This window comes from Pavona decussata, unplaced genomic scaffold (genome assembly GCF_977016875.1).
Source record: "Pavona decussata unplaced genomic scaffold, jaPavDecu1.1 SCAFFOLD_25, whole genome shotgun sequence".
Taxonomy (NCBI): domain Eukaryota; kingdom Metazoa; phylum Cnidaria; class Anthozoa; order Scleractinia; family Agariciidae; genus Pavona; species Pavona decussata.
The window spans coordinates 2,207,193-2,228,721 of record NW_028145448.1 but is presented as its reverse complement, the minus strand read 5'-3'; the positions used below and the strand labels follow the sequence as shown (position 1 = coordinate 2,228,721).

The following is a 21,529-nucleotide window of genomic DNA, read 5'->3' as shown; positions in this document are numbered from 1 at the left end:
AAAAGAGACAAACGCCTTTCCTTGACATTTGCAAAATCAGTGACGACCCAACACTTATTTCAGTGACAAAAAGTTTTCGAATATTTGCAGATGTTACAAGGTCCGTCATATTCGATCCGGTGAAGGTAAAAGTAGGAACGAGTCTCTGGAATGGCATGTGGCATGACTTGCGGAATGGCATAATTATGAGCAGTTTGCTTATACCACAAATGAACACATTGTTTCGCTGTGATCTTCTTTCGCTCTGTTAATAAGTTGTTGAAACTCTCTCAACACGACTATGGTTCTCAGTTACACGTGTAAAGTCAATTTCTTTATGGTGGATACCCTCAGAACCCCAGTAATTGCTCGCGTATTATTTGTTACTAGAAATACGTGACTCGCAAAACCTCGCGAAGCTAGGGCTAGGTGGAAAGCCCTCTTTACTGGTATTGTAGCATCAAATGAGGAGATAAAAAGGTTTCTGAACATGGCAACTATTTTGATGGGCATGGTGTTTTCGTAGTTCCACAGGTTAGTTTGCGGTTGAAATCTATTTCTGACACGAGGAAATGTACAACGGGCGGGCAGCTCTGTCGTGTTCGATGAATTTATTTCCCACGGAAAATTTATATTTTACCGCGGCCACAAAACGTGTAATTTCTTCAATGCAATCTTTCACAAAAAAAAAATTCTGGAAGAAAGGAAAAAGATTCTGCAGAGATATTTCCATCCAGTGAATATTGATGAACATTGCAGTTGAAATTTGATCGGCCTTTTCCGATGTATGCAAATTTTGCTGACGCTAGTCTGTCTACCAACCTGTCGCTGCCTAGCAACTTTTTCATTGTCTGACGTCATTCATACTTTGTTTTTCACTGTTGCCAGGCAACACTACGGACATCTTCAACGAAATATATATACATAAATTATATAAATATATTTTTCGCTCGAATTCGCGCGGCTCAGCTCGGCTCAGCCCAACAAATTTATTAACCTCGCTTCGCGAGGAAAGATTCCAAGTTTAAGAATGATCATTCACAGTATTATAACAAACAAATGTTTTTCTGAAAACCAGTCACACACACCTTATAATTCTTAAGAACCAGCTCTACAAATCACCAAAGTGCGTCAGAATTCAGCAAATAACATGCTTGGGCGACCTGGGATGCCCGCTCTCTTTTGACTCTGCAGGGAGTCAATCCTCAAGAATGTTCTTTTCTTTGTCTGCACAAAAGGAAGAATTTCGTAATGAAAGTTTGAACAGCGCTTTTTCAAAACAACGTATTACAAGAGTTTTATGTAGCAAAATCTCACAGAAACGCTTGAATTTTCCTGAGGTTTCCAAGAATACAATATTTGACATTTCTCGTGTTGCGCATTACCTTGAACATTCGAATTTCAAATCAGATCGTTTTATGCAAATTCACTCTGTTAAACTACGGTGACAAAACAGACACTTTTTGCAATTTTACATTTCTAACATCAAATTTAGCTGATTTAGATTACTGTTTCATTCAAACGTTGCGCTTGGAATCGAAGTGATTTGCCGAAAAGCACCCCTCTTTGGTCAGTTTGTTTACATTTCATATACAAATTACTTTCAAGGTGCTGGAAACTGTCATTTCGTTTTCTTTCTCATTAAATTTGTTCGCACTGAGAACTTTCTTTTGTCATCGAATACGCTAAAAAAAAATCACTTTTCTCAAAGTGTGTAATAATAATAATAATAATAATAATAATAATAATAATAATAATAATAATAATAATAATAATAATAATAATATTTCGTACTAGCAGAGTCACGCAATTTCTGTTGATAAACTTCGCCTCCTTGGGTGAGTACTGCCCGTGAATTTGGGTGTGTGTGTGTGTGGCACAAATCTAAAAATTCTTTTCCTATTTCAAACTAAAATATGTAATTTTCCCTACCCTATTTCAAACGAGACCCTCAAATCGATCCCTATTTCAAACCATGCAAATCCTCCAAAACATCATGTTGACCCACTACAAATTTATACAAGAAGCTAAATTGCTCAATAGACCGAGATGAAAAACGCAAACATGCGAGCGAGAGTTGTGTAGGCCTTCCAACCCCAATTGACTCGTGAAAACCATGGCCCAATTCCAGACCAGCATTACCCTTCTTCAGACCAAAATGGTCAAAATCTATACCCCATTTCAGACCAAAAAGGCTAAAAAACCGTACCCCTAAAGACCGCACATACCTAATGGCTTATATTGAGAAGTGCCCCGCGGGCTTTATCTTCTGTTCTTTTGTTTTTCATTGTTCTTCTGTTATATAGATGCGTTCCACTGCACTAATTTTCACTTCCAAATACAAAAGATCATTACGAGTGAATGAGCCAAAATAGACCTCATTTGCATTTGATCGAAGTGTTTCAGAATAGGCACGATTTCGTAATGCACGCGATGTTATTTCAAGTATACAGCAATAAGATGAAAGCCAAATCACATACATCTTGAAAAACGAAAAATTAAGACCAAATACTTACCCAAATAAACCCACCAGCTAATGCCGACTGAGGAAGAAACAACTCGTGAGTACCTGTGACGTCGACGGGAAGGAATATTGTAACCAAATAATGATAATAATAATGCAAGTTTGTCATGAACTGGGTAACTTCAATCTTATTGGCGCTTACCAAAATAACCGCCTGTAATTGGCTCTGGGGATTCTCGAATACTTCCGCACTACTTCCTAATATGGGCTAACAATCTCGGTTGTTCAAACCGGAACTCATCTTCGCACAACGTCGATGGATTTGAGATTTTTTCTACCTGGGCTGAAACTCTCACATGTGCACGCACCACAAGTTTATACCCTCGCATTTTCGCTGGAGTGGCTCGTTGGCGCTAAGACTTGTTTTCTTTTGTTCTTGTTTTTTTTTTTTTTATATCAATTAACCATGGTCGTCTACGAAACAATAAACTCTGACCCAGAGGGAGATATGAAAAAAATTAAACCCGGACGACGGCCGGCATCTTCTACTGGTAGCTAACTAGATAGTTTCCACGGGAAACAAGCGTCCTCTTTGTCCATTATTTAAATTACAACAGTATAACCATAAAATACAGTACTACAGTCGAACCTGTATATAACGGCCCTGCATTAAGCGGCCAACCTCTATTAAGCGGCCAGTTCTCAAAGTCCCGATTGTTTGCTCATACAAACGCTGCATTTGTTACCTGTATTAGGCGGCCACCTCTATTAAGCGGCCGCGGCCACCCTGTAGCAGTCCTATGTTTGTCTTCTTTGTTATTTTTACCTGTATTAAGCGGCCACTCTTGAATGGAAAGTAAGCCGTATGTTAGTTTATGCGGTATTTTATCGTGTTTAAATGCGATCCAGCATCACTATATAAAGAAATAACATGTACAAAGCTACTGTAAGCTGATACTCGGCCGTTTAATATGCTGAAGTACAGTACAGTACAGTACCATATCACGGACGCTAAAAAATGTTTGTTTTGAATATGCTTCTCTCTTTAGCAAGTTCGTGTTAAAATTAAAATTAGCTTGTTCTTCAGCCATGTGACATTGAACATTGCGCGTAACAACTATGAAATGACGGAATGAGATATTTTGTTGTGAACTGTAAGTCATAGAAATAGAGCACTGTATACCGTAGAAGAGTGGAGGACAATTTATTGCACAGTACTTTTACACAATGTTACGTATATTATACCGTTAAGTTACAAGTTGGCACTAAACTTTGTTTAAGGTATTGATCGCTTGAAAGAATGTTGATTGTCCTATTGTTTTCTTTGCACTGATGAAGTGTTTTTGTATGATACGGCATTAAAATTGACATTAGACAACGCCCAGTGACTACTTTCAGTGGTCCTGTATTAAGCGGCCACCTGTATTAAGCGGCCAGTTCCTCAAGTCTCGAGGATGGCCGTTATATACAGGTTCGACTGTATTAAGTCTATAGAGGTAAAGGCTAAGAATATTATACATTAGTGGGGAAGTGTCATGGGTTTTTTATCTCTTTTGTTAAAAAAATGGTGAAACGAGACCTTCACTTAGCTACAAAATAATTCTAGAACAACGAGAGGAAAGAAATCAACTCATTTCTTGAAAGGAACACGTGATCTGTTATAGCGCATTTTGGAAATAAAAATGCGACAACTTGAAAAACGTTAGCCTAAAAAATTTCAAGAATTATCATTAGATAAAGTATTAAATAAAGTATTTGATAAACTGGTCAAGAGCCGCAACGCTTGACAAAGTCCCATACATGTAAAATATTGATTTGAAAAGATCCACCCCAATGCCAGAAAAACTGCTGAGAGTCTCCTTGAACCTCGTGTACAAGTCAGTTCCAGTTCAATACGGTCTAGTATTTATTTGTCCATGGTTTTCTCGAAGGGGGAGGGGTTATCCTTTGAAGGACGGCATCATGGCACCTAATAGTTTCGACATTTGTAATGATGCCATCACTGTTCGTGTTCGTTTTGCTGGTAGAAGATTACACAAAGAAATAAACGGCCATTTTTGATTAACCCAGCAGTGCAAAAACAGAGCTCAGTTTCTTGGACATTTTATACGATTTTGTTTAAAATATCTAGTGCGTTTTACAAGCATGCTGTTAAAGGGGGACGCACAAATCAGCACGGTCCTGAAGGATAACTATCGTTTGGCGATTTTAACTTTTAACTGTTCTTAGCGGTAAAATGATGTCTCAAGGCTAACAACAGTTGTCTTTAACCGTCAAACGTACGTCATTTTATTTTGGGAAATGTACATTGTTCCCGGCTTCCCGCCGCATAGCATAACGTTGTTAGGAAAAAAAACACGCAATGCAACGGCCGGTTGGAGAAACATCTAGTTGTGAGAAATTTTAAACTGAACCATTTTGTTCCGGGCTCTGTGGACATTCGTCCCTGTATCAGGTTTGACAAACAATTCTAAGCAACTTATATAGAAAAAAGGTGTGTTTCACATTTTGTCACAATACATATTTGTTGAACTACTCAAGTCATCGACCTAAAAATTTCACTCAGTAGTTCATTTTTGCTTGGAAGGTCTTTTAAAATTAATCACCTCGGAAATTCGGAGAAAATCTCAGTACACTTTACTTCGACAAATGTCAGCTTAAAACTTCGTAACACTGGAAAATTGATTCGAAGGAGGAAGTATGTCGTTTAAGATGAGGAATAAGGTCAGCTAGCATTTTCGTAAAGTCACTGAACAACAACTCGTAAATTCGCGAAGTAACACTCGCTTTCATAAAATTTGTTGCAACTTAAATTTTCAGCTAAAACATTCCAACAGACTAAACTGTGTTAACTTACCCAAATATGCCTTCAAAAGGCAACATAGCGATATGGGAACAAAGGAGACAACATTTTTAGTATTTTACTTGAATGTTGTCGTTGGGTGCCGCTGACTAGCTCATTTCACAGCTAGAAACCCTCGATCAAAAAGCAGATGACTACAGTCAACTCTCGCGGTGCGGACACCTCGCTATTACAGACACCCCGATAATACGGACAGCAGCTAAATCCCCGGCAAAAATAATTTACAGACGTTTAACTGAAATAATTCCCGCTACTACGAACTCTCCGGCTATGACACAAACTCGCGGTTCCGAGGGCCGGTGTCCGCAATAAAGGGAGTTGACTGTACCGATAGAATTAGGTTTTCTTTGTATCTGATTGTCAAATTTTTGCCTTTTCCATTCGGAATGAAAAGTCAGCAATTCCGTACTGTTTGGCATTTCTCTTGATTCCAGTGTCCTTTTAACAAATCGACGGCAGTTTTCTATGGTCTATACTCTTATAGACCATAAAATGACGTCAAAAATGTTCAAAACTCAAGTGGAACCACGAGCCGCAGGCGAGTGGTTTCACTGCCAAGTTTTGGACATTTTATGGCGTCATTTTATGGTCTATAAGAGTATAGACCATAGAAAACTGCCGTCGATTTGTTTTTTACAATAACATGGAAAAAGTGCGAGCGGAATTGGCTTTTTTTTTCGTTGAAAAAGCGCGCGCGTTACATCTGACGTCATTTTTATTGTCTGTACTCTTATAGACAATAGCTACGAGCCAATCAGCGCGCGGGAATTTGGACAGTTATTGTAAAATCAAGGAGAGATACGGTTTAGCCATATATTTCGCATTTTGTATGCTGTTGTGAAAAAAGAACCTTTTGCCCATATTTACTAAGATAAACAATGATCTCACCTATACCTCGTGTACCACTTTCCTATCAGGGCCCAGTTGTTCAAAGAGCGAAAAACTTTATCCAGCGGATAAAATACATTGTTCGAAGTGCATTTTATCCGCTGTATAGCGATTTATCCACTGGATAGAGTTATCCGCTCTTTGAACAACCGGGGCCAGATCGTACCAAGAAACTGAATAACCGTATGCGGAAAATCAATTTTCACTGAATTTTTAACTGTTTTTCTGTTGTTTGAATTACATTCATGCATGTAGTAACATCACTTTGTACTATTTGTTGTTTTGGTGTGAACATTTAAATTTTAATGACCCGGCGCTGCCATGACACGAAGGTCCGACAAATCCTGAGCCGATCGGTTTAGGGACTATCGTGATCTTTTTATCGATCTAAAGGTAAGAACCTGACAGCAGGCGTTATTGTTTCGTTTCGCTTGGAAATCATCCCGGGAGGAAAAGTTAAACTGACTACGTTGACATCAAAGGACTTGATCACGTCTAATCATGAGCTAAGCTTGCCGGCATTGGTTTCCAGCACTTTTCAGTGGCCAAACTTTGATGGATCAATACTGCCTCTCTTTATCAATAATAGTATCAAACAAATGCATAATTATTGGTAAACAATTTTAGTTTTCTTCTCGACTTTTTACGTTATCATAGCAACGACATAACTTGTTAAAAAAGCCGTCACAGTTCAGGTTTATCAGCTACTACATGTATACTAATATGATTTATCCTTCAAACGCCGCCGCAAACGGATGATGGTTGGTTGTTTGTTTGTTTGTTTTTTAATCACTTTATCTAAGTGTCAATGTATTTAGCGCAGTGCACTTATTGGAGCCACGTGTTGGTTTTTTAGGAGAGGGGAAAACCGGAGTTAACCTGGAGAAAAACCTCTCGGAGCAGGGACGAGAACCAACAGCAAACTCAACCCACATATGACGCCGAGTCCAGGAATCGAAGCTTGTAGTACAAGAGAAGTGACGAGCTATAAAAAAGGAAGAATAGCTCCCACACGGAAAAGAAATGACTTCTATACAGGGTAAGACCTTTAACCATGTTTCAATAAGATAAACGCGCTGCAAAAATACAAAATTTTATTATTATGAGAACTACAGGTATTAAATAATTATTATGACAATAAATATGTGATATCAGCAGTGTGCTAAAACCTGGAACTTGCGACGGACCGAAACTACTGAGGTAGTTTTTAAATGTGAAACATATGGATTGTCGTATAATGTTCACCTACTAAATCTATTAAATATACAGTTTGTTGTGGTTATTTGTTGGGCGTTTTATTTTACAGTACCCAAATAACGCGCACAGAGAGTACAAATATACCGCGGTATTCGTTTAGTTAGGCATTTGTATTAAAAAAGACGGTTTGGAGGCTACTGATTTGTACAGAAAAAAAACAGCTTTACTAACGAACGCGCGCTCTTATCCTGTTTTGTTTTGTTGTTGCTTTTTTCTCATATTTTTACTCGACAGCGACAATTCACAACAAAACATCAAATATGATATAAATCTATACTTCTAAATTTACATGGAACATTTACAATGAAATTCTGAAATGCAAAACTGTCTCCTTGTTTAGGAAAAAGGGTTAGTTTCCAAAGAAACTATGCTGCCGCGTTAGTGGGGTCGGTAGAAACGAATACACTACAGTCAACTCTTGCCTTGCGGACACCTCGCTATTACGGACACCCCGATAATACGGACAGAACTAAATCCCCGGAAAAAATAAATTACAGACGTTTGAATGAAATAAATTCCCGCTATTACGGACTCTCGCTATTGAGGCCACAAACAAGGGAGTTGGCCGTATTTGGTTTTATCAACTGAAGGTGATTTGGCCACCGTAAGGAGATGTCTCGACCATTCGCCCTTCGTGAGAACGAGGAGGTTCTGATGGAGGGCGGATGGTCGAAACGTCCGCACTCGAAACTCTTCCCGGTAGCCAAATTACCCCTTACATGAGTTTCTGAGAAAATGGTTCCACGGAAGAAGACAAATAAGAACAATGGAGCGGGCTGAAAATGGCATTTCCCCCAGGAGCAATGAATTGTAAGAGACAACAGTAAACCTGCACCTTTCAAAGGTGCTTTTCGAAAACCACATTTTGTGAAAAAGTTTCCCCAATAAAGATTATTAAGAAAAGCTCTATTTTCACTTGACCCTGATAACCTGCAGCTGCATTGTTTTTCAGGGTTGGGAGGATTGTTCTGTTGTTCGTTCTTCTGTCTTCTCGGCCAACCATGTAAGACGTTGCAAATGGTTCATGTACCAGAGACACCGCTTGTTGTGTTCTGCCAACAGGGACCTTTTAACACCACGGTCGATTCTCAGTTGATCCGATGTGAGTTGAAAGTAAAGGAGTGGGGAAGCGGGGGGGGGGGGGGCAAACGTTATCAGGTGTCTATTTACAGTTAACAAGTGAAAGAAAAACTCTATGAAATTATGTACAGATGCATCAACAAATTCGTGTTGCCAGTCCTGCCACTCTACCAACAGTTTTAAACCAGAGATGCTTGTTTTTTATCCGGGGATACCATTGACCAGGAACACTTTGGCAGAGGAACCAGCACTGCGACTGCTCAGTGAGTACATCTAGAAAACACAAGACACAAGAAGGGATTAGTTTTAGGAGAAACTAATTGTCGCGTAGAGAAGATGAAATGATCATGTTGTAGCTAACATAGTACTGACGGCCACTCAATGATTCCTGCTAGGGAGTCCCGATTTTTTTCTTTGTTCCGAACTAAAATGCAGGGGTACCCAACGCCTCGTTTCGGTGGATAGCTGTTCTGTAATTATGACGTGACTATGTGCGACATCACACAAATTCTGGTTTTGATTGGCTGCTTTTATCCCGACCGAACACGCTTCATTGGCAGGGCCGGTGACTAAACGATCAAACGTTTTGTTCGTAACGCAAAACGTTGGATGACGAACTTCGATCTTCATGTACATCAAACATGGGAAATCATTCAAAAAAAAAGTTGAGAGAGGCGGGTAAACGGAGAATCATGTTCTTCCAACACGTTGTTGAACGAAATTGTTTGATCGTCCAGCCGGGTCTTAAGGAGGTTCGCAGGAGTTTTTCTGGACTTAGGGTGGAAGTTTTGAAATTACAATCTCGCATAGAAGATAAACTTCGATCTCCTTCATACTACATGACTGTTTTTTGTACATCATCATTTCAACATATGATCAAAATTAATTTTCTCATCGGTTTCCAGGCAACAACTATTACCATAGCAACGGTAGTACATAGCCTCTCGTTTTAAACATTGTCGATTATCTCGAAATCTAGTCAGACACTTTATGACGAAACTTTGGGGATTTAAACTACTCAATCTAGACAACTTGTAGGCGAAATGAGAAACAAATCTGTAGGAGCGTTTTTAAGTAAATAATGAATCAATTTTTCGTGGTGATTTTGTTTATTGCCGCATTTTTCACCAATATCTCTGGCAAAATAAAACTTGACACTTTGCCTTTTCTGTTAAAAGGTCTTTCCTCAGAAAAACTGCTGCGAGCCTCCTTAAGTCACTTCAAGCTTTACAAACCACTGGCTTGAGTTGCATCTGCATGTAATAGACTTCACCTCAAACAAAAAATGAAGTTACTTTCTGAAGACACTGTTACAAAGTATGGATCTCCTACCTTCCGTCCCTTGGTTTCAATGCCTCGTAAAAAAAGAGGATGTCTGTACAACGCATGCGCGTACATGGCCTCTCTGAATTCCTGTGCCACAGCATTCTGTGCCCACTCTGCTCTCTTGTAAGATTCGTTTTTCTACCACAAAGAAGAGAAGCTTGTCAGTATACAAGAATAAACCCACAAATCGAATTTCTTCATCGTCAGAATTAATGTAAGTGGAAGGAAGACTTAGAACTTTCCTTTGACCAAATCTTACCTCATACAAAGACGTTAGCCTGAAAGCTTGACAATGGTCCAATGAACGTACAATTTTGCTGACACAAAATTAATTTTGCTTTGCTGTGATGCTTTTAGTATTGTGCTTGGAACCTTTTATACTGATACAAGTAACAAGGCTTTGGAAACCAGGAGTGCTCCTACCCATAGCTTTCGCTGCAAATTGGCGAGAAAACTCTCTTTGGAAGGAATTTCTCTCTGCCTCTCCCCCCCCCCCCCCCCCCACCCTCCTCCCCCCTTTCACTGTAGTGAAAAAGAATGGACCCATAAAAAGCAGTAAACTCAAGATAGGTGCTGCAAGCACGAGAGACAGGCTATTCTACTATATTTTATTGCCAAGAAAGGAATCGTATCCTTGGCTTGAATGGAACTCACAAGATCAGCCAAAGGGAAGCGCTTTCTGATCGGTTCATCCAAATCTAAATGCTTCAGTTGTATGTGAACTTGGCCTAATGAACTGTTGCTTCCTATTAATTCCTTGTCAAGAAGGTGAAACAGCACAGCCCTGTTAAAACAAACGTGACAGCTTATTTTTAGTATCTACAAGTACAGTCGACTCCCGATAACTGGAACCCTCGCTAACTCGAACCTCGCGCTAACTCGAACCAATTTTCCTTTCCCTTCAGGCCATTTTCTATATAATTTTACCCTCGATAACTCGAACTCCCGATAACTCGAACTTTTTTCAATTTCCCTTGAAGGTTTGAGTTATCAGGAGTCGACTGTACATTGTATCACTAACAGCGACAAGAAACTAAGTGAAAATACAATAAAATACAAATAAAAATAAAATTAAAGCTCTACTAGTTAGCCGTGCAACTCTGTATCTCTTTGTACGCTCTGAGTGCTTGTTTTTACTTTTCAAACTGTCTTTTACGAGTGCATTCTTATGACTGCAGTTAACTAATGTTGGCTACAAGACCAAACCCTATCCTGACTTGGCTTACACATCTAGGTCATTTCATACAGAGTTGCCATTAATCAGGACAAAAAAAATTCTGACTTTTTGAACACTGATCATTCAAGAAAAATTCTTTGCCGCATAAATCAATAACTTCACTGAGAACTGTTTTTGCAAACCAACGGGCTACACAAAAGTAAATTTCCCTGTTGCTTCACTAACTTTGAGGTAGAATTTAGAATTTCCCTGACTAGATGAAAAATTCCCTTCCTTTGCCTTGACCTTGGAAAAAAAAAAAACCTGCAACCCTGTTTCCATACTCAATGATTTGTTTTCTGGGTTCTGATTGGTTTAATGTTTGTTTGCCTTTGTTGCGAATTGGTTAAAGGGATCACTACGGTATTGGTTAATTACAACACTCAATTGAAAACAGACTTACTACTCTAATAACAGTTATCAGGCTTGGTTTAAAATGTACTTCACTTAAAGACATACCCCAACAAACAAAAACCTAATAAAAAATGAAACAGTGCAGCCTCACCTTGAAGGAAATTCTTCTTGTGGAACTTGAAATTCAAAGGTTTCTTCAAACTCTGGAAAAAGGGAGCCACTCACAACCTGAAGTAGATGCCACGAAAGATTGTAAATTTTATTGCAGACAGTAAAACAAGGCACTCTGAAAGCTGTTAGGAACATGGTTATGACCGTCAAGTGTCCTGGAGAAGGAGACATCTTGTATTGGGGATTGTACAAGACACCACTAAACTTTAAAAGAAGTCCTTTGTCCCAAAAAAGCTCACTCCACTCACCAAACTCACGAGGTCGTCGCTCGCGGTCTAAAAGAGCTCATAAGAAAAGCTCGCTCAGCTCACCAAACTTCTGAGGTCGACTTTTAGCAAGTCTTAAGACACCACCTATCCATTGAACCTCACCGGCAAAAATTAATTATTGGCCTGAATAACATTTGAGCTGACATTTTCACTTGCAAGAAACTTTCACTTTGATGTTCAAAATTTGTCACTTGGAAGAAAATGATAAACCTTGCCTTACAGTGTATTAGCAGTTATTAATTTAGCAGTTATTAAACTGGTTATCACTCATAACTTTATTTTTATGGATTGGAAGCTTTTGTAAAATGTACTTTGCTCATTTTCTTTTTTCACATAGGCCCTGAATTAGGCAAACAACAATATTTATAACATCAAAACATAAGGGTGGAAAATGGTCTGTTAGACCTACATGTACATGTACGTGTCTTGCAAAAATTGTAGTAAAATTTCATCGGTCGTGCACTCAGATTTAATTTCTGTCTGGATTTCGTCTGCAAGGATTAGGCTCATAGAAAACAATGTTAGTCACATTGTCTTGCAAAGCGTCAAATATTTTTACCATTAATTTTTAATGCGTATAAGATTGACTTTTGTTATTAAATTAATCAGAAAAACTAACGCAGAGAGATTTCGATGTTTCGATGACATCCTGTCATCGTTATCAGTTTAGTTTTTGTTTACTTACTATGTAAATTCTCTTCATTTTCTTGATAATGATGACAGGATGTCATCGAAACTTCGAAATCTCTCTGCATTAGTTTTTCTGATTAATTTTTAATGACCCTAAAAATTGACCAGCCAGCTTTGGATGATGTTCATTCATTCTATTCCACCCACAAAAAAATTAATAAAATAAATAAAAAATGGCATAAGGGTAATCACCCTGTAGTATGTTAATTAAAAAAGCTGTACAGTCTTCTGTTAACTAACCCTTGTTTCATGGTGAAAGTTAGTCCCAGAAATTGAACACTTTACAAAGGCATCAGAAGTGTTCATTAGGGTGTTGCCAGCCTTGATGTTGTAAGCTTTGTGAATTGTTACAAACAGCGTTTCAGGCTCTTCATACTCCAGGCTGATTTCCAGTTCTCCTTTGATGCTAAAATCAGTCTACAAACACAAGGAATGGAAAGATTTCACATGAGATGGTAAAAAAAAAAAAATTCAGTTGGTTCAATGAAGCTGAGAAGTCAAAGTGCATGGTGATTTGCAAAAAAACCTATATTGTACTGCACATGCTGGTTCTAACTTTTGTTGTTTGGCAAAGATATTTTAGTCCTTAGCTAAAGACTGAACCAATAAAGCACAGCTCATGATTTAATTATTTCGTTTGTTTTCTGTTGAAATTTACGGCTCAAGGTCAAAACATAAAACAATAGGCATACATGTAAATAAAATAATAAATACATCAAGGTCTGTCTTTTTCTTTAAAGTACATACATGTTGTACATGTATATTAAAGGGGAAGTATCATGGGGTTTTTCATAGTCCATTTTGGTTTTTGGACATAAAATTCCGTCAAGGAGTAGTCAAGCAGAATTCAAGCACTAAAAACTGAGCTTTCAAGGAGTATTCAAGGAATGTTTACTTTGTCTTGCACTATGTTTCGAAATGTTTTCATAGGTCAATAGCAACTTTAAAAATGCTCAGCCGGATATAATCTGTCCCCAATTTTGAAATCTGCACTCAATCCTTGAATTACTTTGATATGATCCTACAATATTTCCCACTCAACAAAAATTCAAGGAGTTTCTCATTATTTCAAGCACTTTCAGCAAAAATTCTTCTTTTCAAGGGCTTTTCAAGCGCCCTTGAAATCTAAAATTAAATTCCAGGGCTTTTCAAGGACTTCAAGGAGTAGCACGAACCCTGGTGTTTGATATCTTTTGTTAAAAATGATGAAATAAGACCTTCAATTCGCTGCCAAATAATAGAGGCAAGAAATCAACTCAATTCTTGAAAGGAACAACTCGTGATCTGTTCTAGCGCATTTTGGAAACAAAAATGCGAGAACTTGAAAAACATTAGCCCAACATTTTTCAAGTTTCAATCCATTCTGCCCTACTCTGTCTCTGGCCAGAGACACTAATGGACAGTTTTCTTGCACTGGGATGATAATTTATAACAAGCTTGACAATTGTTTCTTTGTTTCTGTTGACAGACAAACATTTTGGGGTTTTGAAATGACATCAAATTTGCGTGATACTTCCCCTTTAAGGATTTCCTAGGCAAATCCAAAAATTTAACAAGTAGTGACAATAACATAAAAATTTTTTTGGGACACACGCTTGATCCTAACATCATCTGAAGCCACTCCTTCTCACCCCAGGGTGAGAGCAAATAACCTATCAAGCTATACGTACAAACAATTATGAATACAACACAATTCAAAATATACAGAAAAAGAATAGAGTATACCTCAAGCTGAAGCATGAACCAATCTGTATGTGTGCCTGTATTGAGGTTTATCTTTGACAAATCCACTACAGCTTCACCATTAAAATCATCTTCACCGAAGAAATCATGATCCCAGATAGCTACCCGCAGTTTGGTCTCTGCTATGCAAGATTGCTCCAGTTGGAAAGAAAAGATCTCATTGAATACAGGGTTGAGTGTTTTGGCCTTGTATGCAGTCTTTTTCTGTCCTTCTTGTCTCCTGAGAGGGAATTAAACAAATTATTCACGTTTTTGTGCCACAAAATTAATTAGAGTAGTGTCATGTGTAAAGCCCAAACCAAACTACAGTGTAATGCACTGTGGTTAATCACAAAGGAAATATTAGGTTGTTTAAATTCCCACCTCCCAGGGCCACACAACCATTTATATGCCCTTCCCTTAAGTACTCCAAGGCCTTTCCTTTTAGGACGTACATGTATTTTTGGCTTCGATCAATCACTATTTATGCTTCGCAAACAGTGAAACATGACTTGCATGTTAATAACACCTTCCAAAACTATTTTGAAGCCCTTTTGAGTGAGCCATTCACTCATGAAGGTGAAATCCTGTTCTTGAAAAACTCCTGACTCCCATAAAACAAGAAATAACACACAAAAAAAAATTCTGCTAGACCAAAATAAAAATCTGGTTCAAATTCCCTACACCCTGGGCACGGTACACATTCAAATGCCCAAGGTACACTGTATGCTGAGGTATGCCAGGGAGGAGGGCATTTTGAAGGTTCAACCTGATCGGTGCATAACTTGTTAATACATAGTCCGCGCTGGTTTTTGGACATAAAATTCAAGGAGTATTCAAGCACTAAAACTGAGTTTTCAAGGAGTACTCAAAGCAAGTTTACTCTGTCTTGCGCTATGTTTCAAAATGTTTTTATTGGTCAATAGCAACTTCAAAAAAGCTCCCCCTGATATAATCTGTCCCCAATTTTGAAATCTGCGCTCAATCCCTGAATTACTTTGATACAATCCTACATTATTTTCCATCCGAACAAAAATTCAAGGAGTTTTCATTATTTTCAAGCACTTTCAGCAAAAATCCTTCTTTTCAAGGGCTTTTCAAGTGCCCTTGAAATCTAAAATTAAATTCCAGGGCTTTTCAAGGACTTCAAGGAGTAGCACGAACCCTGTTAATAAATAAAACAAAATACAAAATACAGACTTACACATCTGGAACAAGATCCAACACAGCATATGGGTCAGACTTGCCATCAAGGTCCCTGGGTACTAGGTCCCTGGCTCGGATTACTTTGACAAGCAATAGCTGTTGCCGATGGTTATATTTGAGTGACAACTGTACATCACCCTTGATGTCTCCACAGTCGGGCTGTGTCACCGTTGGGTCCATGCGCTTGTACAGTTCTTTGATAATGTCAGTTCCATCAAGCTTGGATAAGAATAGTAACATTAATGGCAAGTGTTTAAACTCTTCCAATATAGTTTACTCAGTTTACTGTCTAGATTGCTTAGGGCTGATTCACACTGGCAACGGAATCAAAGCGGAGTTGGAAATGGAGTCATAATGGACCTTCCATTTCACTGTCGTCTGCGTGAATCAAAAAATGAAGACGGGATGAATCACAATGGTAAGCTCAACAGAATCGGAATCGCAAGGATCAGATGGTTCCTTTTTCTTTCAATTCTGCTTCTGATTTCATCTCCTTGATCGCAAGTGTGAATTGGTTGATCAAAATCGGAAGCGCAAGCAGAAGAATCAACCAATCATGTAATGTAACTCATTCCCAACCCCTTTAAGCGAGATTTAGAATGAAATCCATAACAGCCTTTTGCCATTTTGAACTAAATCAAGGCTTCTTGTATAAATATCAGATAAGATAAAACAGTGTGAATTCTTTATGCGCACACAGATTTCTTCATATTTTTGATGGCTAAGAAAAGACCCTGTAGCAAGTTAACCAGAAGGGTGTCCACACATCCTAGGGACACCCTCCAATTAGGCTTGATTTTAGTAGCGCTCTTATACATAAATTATGTCATGTTATCCAGTTGCTTGTTAAAAAGCTTGGAATGGTTACCCATTGGCAAGGGATATGTTCAAAGAATTCAGCTTTCAATTCACCACATTATAAGATTATCTTTAAAAATTAAACTGAAGATATGTCATTTTCTATAAGCAAGAAACAAGTGTTACAAGTTAACATTTCTTGTGTCCATAAATGCTGCAAGATCCAATTACGAGAAGCATTAAAATTATACATTATAATTATTATGAAACACTCCACACACTTGAAAACATTACATCAGTAAGTTAACCCATTGTTCCCAAGAACATGTTTGATGCGTTGTCTAAAATATCGTCCTTTTTAAAACAAAAATGTATCAGACGAAAAGTACATGTACTTATCCTCAAGGATTTATCTGATTAACAGGATCAAAGGTTGACACCACCTTGTAATAATAAGCTTATCATAACAGACAGCGCAATGAAAAGAGTTCAACAAATTTCATCAGAATTGTTACACTTCACAATTTCTATTATAAGCACAATATCCCCCACGAAACTTATTTCACGATCATCCACGAAATCAAAGTAAGTTTAAAACGTCAAAGCCAAATCATTGCATGATGCCAGTCTGACTTTATCCAAGAAGGAAAAGACAAAACTACTTTAGCATTTTGCGGATCTAGCTCACTGCAAGCACAAACCAATCACCTGTTTCTGGAAGCATGCTGTGTTCTTCTCTTTATTCTTGATCTTCATAAACCTGTTTTTTGCCTCCATCAGTTTCTTCATTCCTGTCAGGTCGTTTGTGGGAAGATTAGCATTTGCAGCCGTTCGCGGCCTTGCATCTTCCACGGTCGAATTATCCGCATCTGCTTCCGTCCATTGCCGCGTCGATGCTGTACTAGCTCCTGTACCCATCGCTGAATGCTTCCTCAGTCCTCCTCAAGATTTTGACATTATTTTCTAGCTTTTTGCTCACGGACAACTCTGGAATGTTTACTTCACCACCATGGAAGCCATCTTTGAAAAATATTTGATTGCTTTGACGTCACCAATGACGTCATACGAATGTGAAAGACATTCGAGATTGAAAATTCTCTCTCTTTTTTTGTCGGGCACTAGTAAAATAACCGAACCACGAAAGACATGTCATGGATGTATATTGTTTAATTAACGTTTTCGAAGCGGTTTGCAGGTTATATAAATGTTTCACATGACCTGTGGTTCTTTCTGTAGGCATTCCTGTGGTTTCGTTGATGCTCGACAGATCTTCGTTATTCCCAAGAGAGAATAGTCGCTGTAACATCGGTTTAGTTGATAAGGGAAAGAACGTGGACTGGATTTCGTAAAAGATGGAGTGGATTTATAAAACATGCATTTGTGAAATATCGATTTGCCGAAAATATAGAGTGGATGTGTAACAGAGAGTCATTAGCCTGTTGGGCGGGAAAGTACGAAAAATTAATTTTATAAATATAGCATATTACTGCCCGGCATAGTAAATCGAACCCAATCGAACTAAATTTCAATCGAACCCAATCGAACTCAATCGAACTCAATCCGTGGATTGAGTTCGATTGAGTTCGGCAATCGAACGAAATCGAACTCACCGAAAAGACAAAAAATCAATCGAACCCAATCGAACGTTCGGTTTTCGAACTCGTGATTTATGTAAAACAGGCTTTGAAAATCGCTAACCTGATCTTGGAAGCTCGAGTTACTTCAGTCCGGAGTGTAGCGCACGTGTTTTTCGTTAACGAAGAAATTACGCAGAAATGGCTTCAGATGCGCTGTGGATTGTAAGGTTCAAATACTGTGTGCCGTTGCCTGTGTCGCGGTTAGTAATTTGCTTGTATTTTTGCATAAAAGCAACCCTTCGATTTGTCACTCCGGAATTATAAGTTAGCTAAAAAAGGAAAGGGTACGACAATTTCGGAATACGCCCGCGGGAATAATGATAGCTTTGTTCTGTTCTGTTCTGTTCTCTTACTGCCGTGAACAGTTTATAAATGAGGTTTCTGTTATTGAATAAATTGTAACAAAGAACAAGAAAAACCTGCTTTGATGGGCTTGCTTTGGGCTTGCTTTGTATAGGTTTACCAGAGCCAATTGAACTCAATCAATTAAATTGTGTTCGATTGAGTTCGGTTTCCGAACTCAATCGAACACAATCAAATGGATTGAGTTCGATTTAGTTCGATTTGTTCGATTGAATTCGATTTGTTCGGAAATCGAACTCACTGAAAGTCTGGTGTTCGATTTCGTTCGATTGCCGAACTCAATCGAACTCAATCCACGGATTGAGTTCGATTGAGTTCGATTGAGTTCGATTTTCGAACGTTCGATTTACTATGCCGGGATTACTGGCATATTGAAATTAAGCACTGACAGTACTTGGTCTTGACCATAGCTAAGTTTTATTCGTTGTACCACTTTGCTTTGGTTCAGGTCTTGGTTTGAACGCAAGTGAATGGTGTGCGATTGGGAAAGGTACCATTGAAAAACTGGCTTGTTATTTGACGTCTCACATTGACTCACAGAAATCGCACCAACCTTCCCCTCGTAAATTGGTGCTCGGAATCATGGGAACGAGGTTGAAATCAGAGTACGGTGGAGCATTGTACTCCGCTCCCGTAAAAACTCACATTCGTATTCACTATATATTTTCCTTTCTTTTTATCATTAATTATGTAAGTCGTTTCTTCAGTACGTGTTTCAATTGCCACCTTTTGTCTTTATTCACGGTTTCTTTCAGTCAACAGCATAATACCTGCATTTCACAAGCTTCCTTTGTAAAGGTTGCCGAATTATCGTCTGATAACTTTGTTAACATCAATTGTTCATTGTTACAGTTCCAATAAAAAAGAAATTAGCGTGACTTGTAGGAATGCGCCAAGAATGAAGTTTATGGCATACAATTTATTCAAATTAAGCAGCATTCAGGCTGAGAGGGTAATAATTTTGACCAACGGTAATGTTCAGGCGCGGCTTGAACGAAAATGAATATTGCTCCGTTCGCAAAGCTACAAGACACCAATGCATTCGAGTCCATCGCGTTTCAGTATATTTGTACTCTCTGCACGCGTACTGGGTACTGTAAAATAAAACGCCCAACAAATAACCACTACAAACGCCACTATATATATATATCTATATATAGATTAAGTAGATGAACATTATACGATAATCCATAGTTTTCACATTCAAAAACTACCTACGCTCATTCCAAGATGTTTAGGCCCGTCGCAAGTTGAGATATGTCCAGGATTTAGCACACTGCTGATATCACATATTTATTGTCATAATAATTATATCTAGTTTAGCCACCAGGCCCCAGTTGTTCAAAAAGCGGATAACTTTATCCACCGGATAGGTCGCTATCAGGCAGATAGAATGTGTGCAAGATTTTCCCGATAGCCCTATAATTTGTGGATAGGGTAGAAGCAAATGTGAAATTTAAGTATGGGATTGTGTGGAAAACTTGCCAAAAGCGTTAGGTGGAGTATAAAAGCCTCTTGGAAGTCATTTTCATTTACAATTTTATATTTGCTCCGCTGGATAGTGACTTATCCAGTGAATAAAGTTATCCGCTCTTTGAACAACTGGGGCCAGTATGATAGAATGTAGAAGATGCCGGGCGCCGCCCGGGTTTTAATTTTTTTATATATCTCCCTCTGGACCAGTGTTTATTTTTTCGTAGACGACCATGAAAAACTGATATCAAAACGGAAAAAGAAGAACAAAAGAGAAAATTTTTAGTGCCAACGAGCCACTCCAGCGAAAATGCGAGGGTATAAACTTGTAGTGCGTGCACATGTGAGAGTTTCAGCCCAGGTAGAAAAAATCTCAAATCCATCGACGTTGTGCGAAGATGAGTTCCGGTTTGAACAACCGAGATTGTTTGCCCATATTAGTAGGTAGTGCAGAAGTATTCGAGAATCCCCAGAGCCAATTACAGGCGGTTATTTTGGTAAGCGCCAATAAAAATTCAAGTTACCCTGTTTATGATGAAGTGCATTATTGTTGGTGTTATCATTATTACGTCACAGGCACTCACGAGTTGTTTCCTCCTCAGTCGGCATTAGCTTGACGGTTTATTTGGGTAAGTATTTGGTCTTAAATTTTCGTTTTTCAAGATGTATGTGATTTGGCTTTCTTCTTAATGTGGTCTGCTTGAAATCAGATCGCGTGCATTACGAATCGTGCCTATTGAAACACTCCACCGCTCACGCAAATGAGGTCTATTTTGGCTGTCAGTAAAATCGATCTTTTGTATTTGGAAGTGAAAATTAGTGCAGTGGAACGCATCTATATAACAGAAGAACAATGAAAAACGAAAGAACAGAAGATAAAGCCCGCGGGGCACTCCCCAATATAAGCCATTAGGTATGTGCGGCCTTAAAGGTTATGGTTTTTGAACCTTTTTGATCTGAAATGGGGTATAGATTTTGACCATTTTGGTCTGAAGAAGGGTAAGGCTGGTCTGGAATTGGGCCATGGTTTTCACGAGTCAATTGGGGTTGGAAGGCCTACACAACTCTCGCTCGCATGTTTGCGTTTTTCATCTCGGTCCTGATTGAGCAATTTACCTTCTTGTATATATTTGTAGTGGGTCAACATGATGTTTTGGAGGATTTGCATACTCTGAGGGTCTGGTTTGAAATAGGGTAGGGCAAATTACATATTTTAGACTGAAAAAGGATAAGGATTTCAAGACGTGCACCACACACACACAAATGTACGGCCAGCACTCACCCTGGGAGGCGAAGTTTATCAACAGAAATTGCGTGACTCCTGCGGTTAACTAGTACGAAGAAAACATCACCCGCACTTTGAGAAAAGTGATGTTTTTTAGCGTATTCGATGACAAAAGAAAGTTCTCAGTGCGAACAAATGAGAGCAAAAACGAAATGACAGTTTCCAGCACCTTGAAAGTGATTTGTATATGAAATGTAAACAAACTGACCAAAGAGGGGTGCAGTTAAGAGGGGTGCAGTTTCGGCAAATCACTTCGATTCCAAGCGAAACGTTTGAATGAAACAGTAATCTAAATCAGCTAAATTTGATGTTAGAAATGTAAAATTGCAAAAAGTGTCTGTTTTGTCACCGTAGTTTAACATATAGTGAATGTGCATAAAACGATCCAATTTGAAATTCGAATGTTCAAGGTGGTGCACAACACGAGAAATGTCAAATACTGTATTCTTGGAAACTTCAGGAAAATTCAAGTGTTTCTGTGAGATTTT

General features: G+C 38.6%; 1 protein-coding gene across 2 annotated transcripts; it reads right to left on the bottom strand.

Annotated features, from left to right (window-relative positions):
• Nucleotides 1-7,271: 7,271 nt before the first annotated feature.
• LOC146485764 (synaptotagmin-7-like) lies at nucleotides 7,272-17,328 on the bottom strand. Of its 2 annotated transcripts, XR_014863348.1 has the most exons (9): nucleotides 16,992-17,328; nucleotides 15,484-15,704; nucleotides 14,283-14,520; nucleotides 12,798-12,974; nucleotides 11,579-11,655; nucleotides 10,512-10,641; nucleotides 9,864-9,995; nucleotides 8,368-8,804; nucleotides 7,272-7,658 (listed from the first exon to the last, which is right to left on the bottom strand). XR_014863348.1 is itself a non-coding variant. In XM_085103115.1 (8 exons), exons 1-8 carry the CDS (start codon nucleotides 17,199-17,201, stop codon nucleotides 8,733-8,735), a joined length of 1,257 nt encoding a protein of 418 aa, XP_084959241.1. In that variant the 5' UTR covers nucleotides 17,202-17,328; the 3' UTR covers nucleotides 7,272-8,732. The 2 variants fall into 2 exon arrangements, 1 of the variants encoding a protein (XP_084959241.1); XM_085103115.1 differs by having other exon boundaries at nucleotides 7,272-8,804.
• Between the last annotated feature and the right edge of the window lie 4,201 nt (nucleotides 17,329-21,529).

Coding starts and splice junctions, on each gene's coding strand:
- LOC146485764 (XM_085103115.1), bottom strand. CDS start 17,201: ATGGGTACAGGAGCTAGTACAGCATCGACGCGGCAATGGACGGAAGCA. Junction 10,642..11,578: donor CAAGAAGAATTTCCTTCAAG/GTGAGGCTGCAC, acceptor TTGTTTTAACAG/GGCTGTGCTGTTTCACCTTC. Junction 9,996..10,511: donor GCTTCCCTTTGGCTGATCTT/GTGAGTTCCATT, acceptor TCTTTGTGGTAG/AAAAACGAATCTTACAAGAG.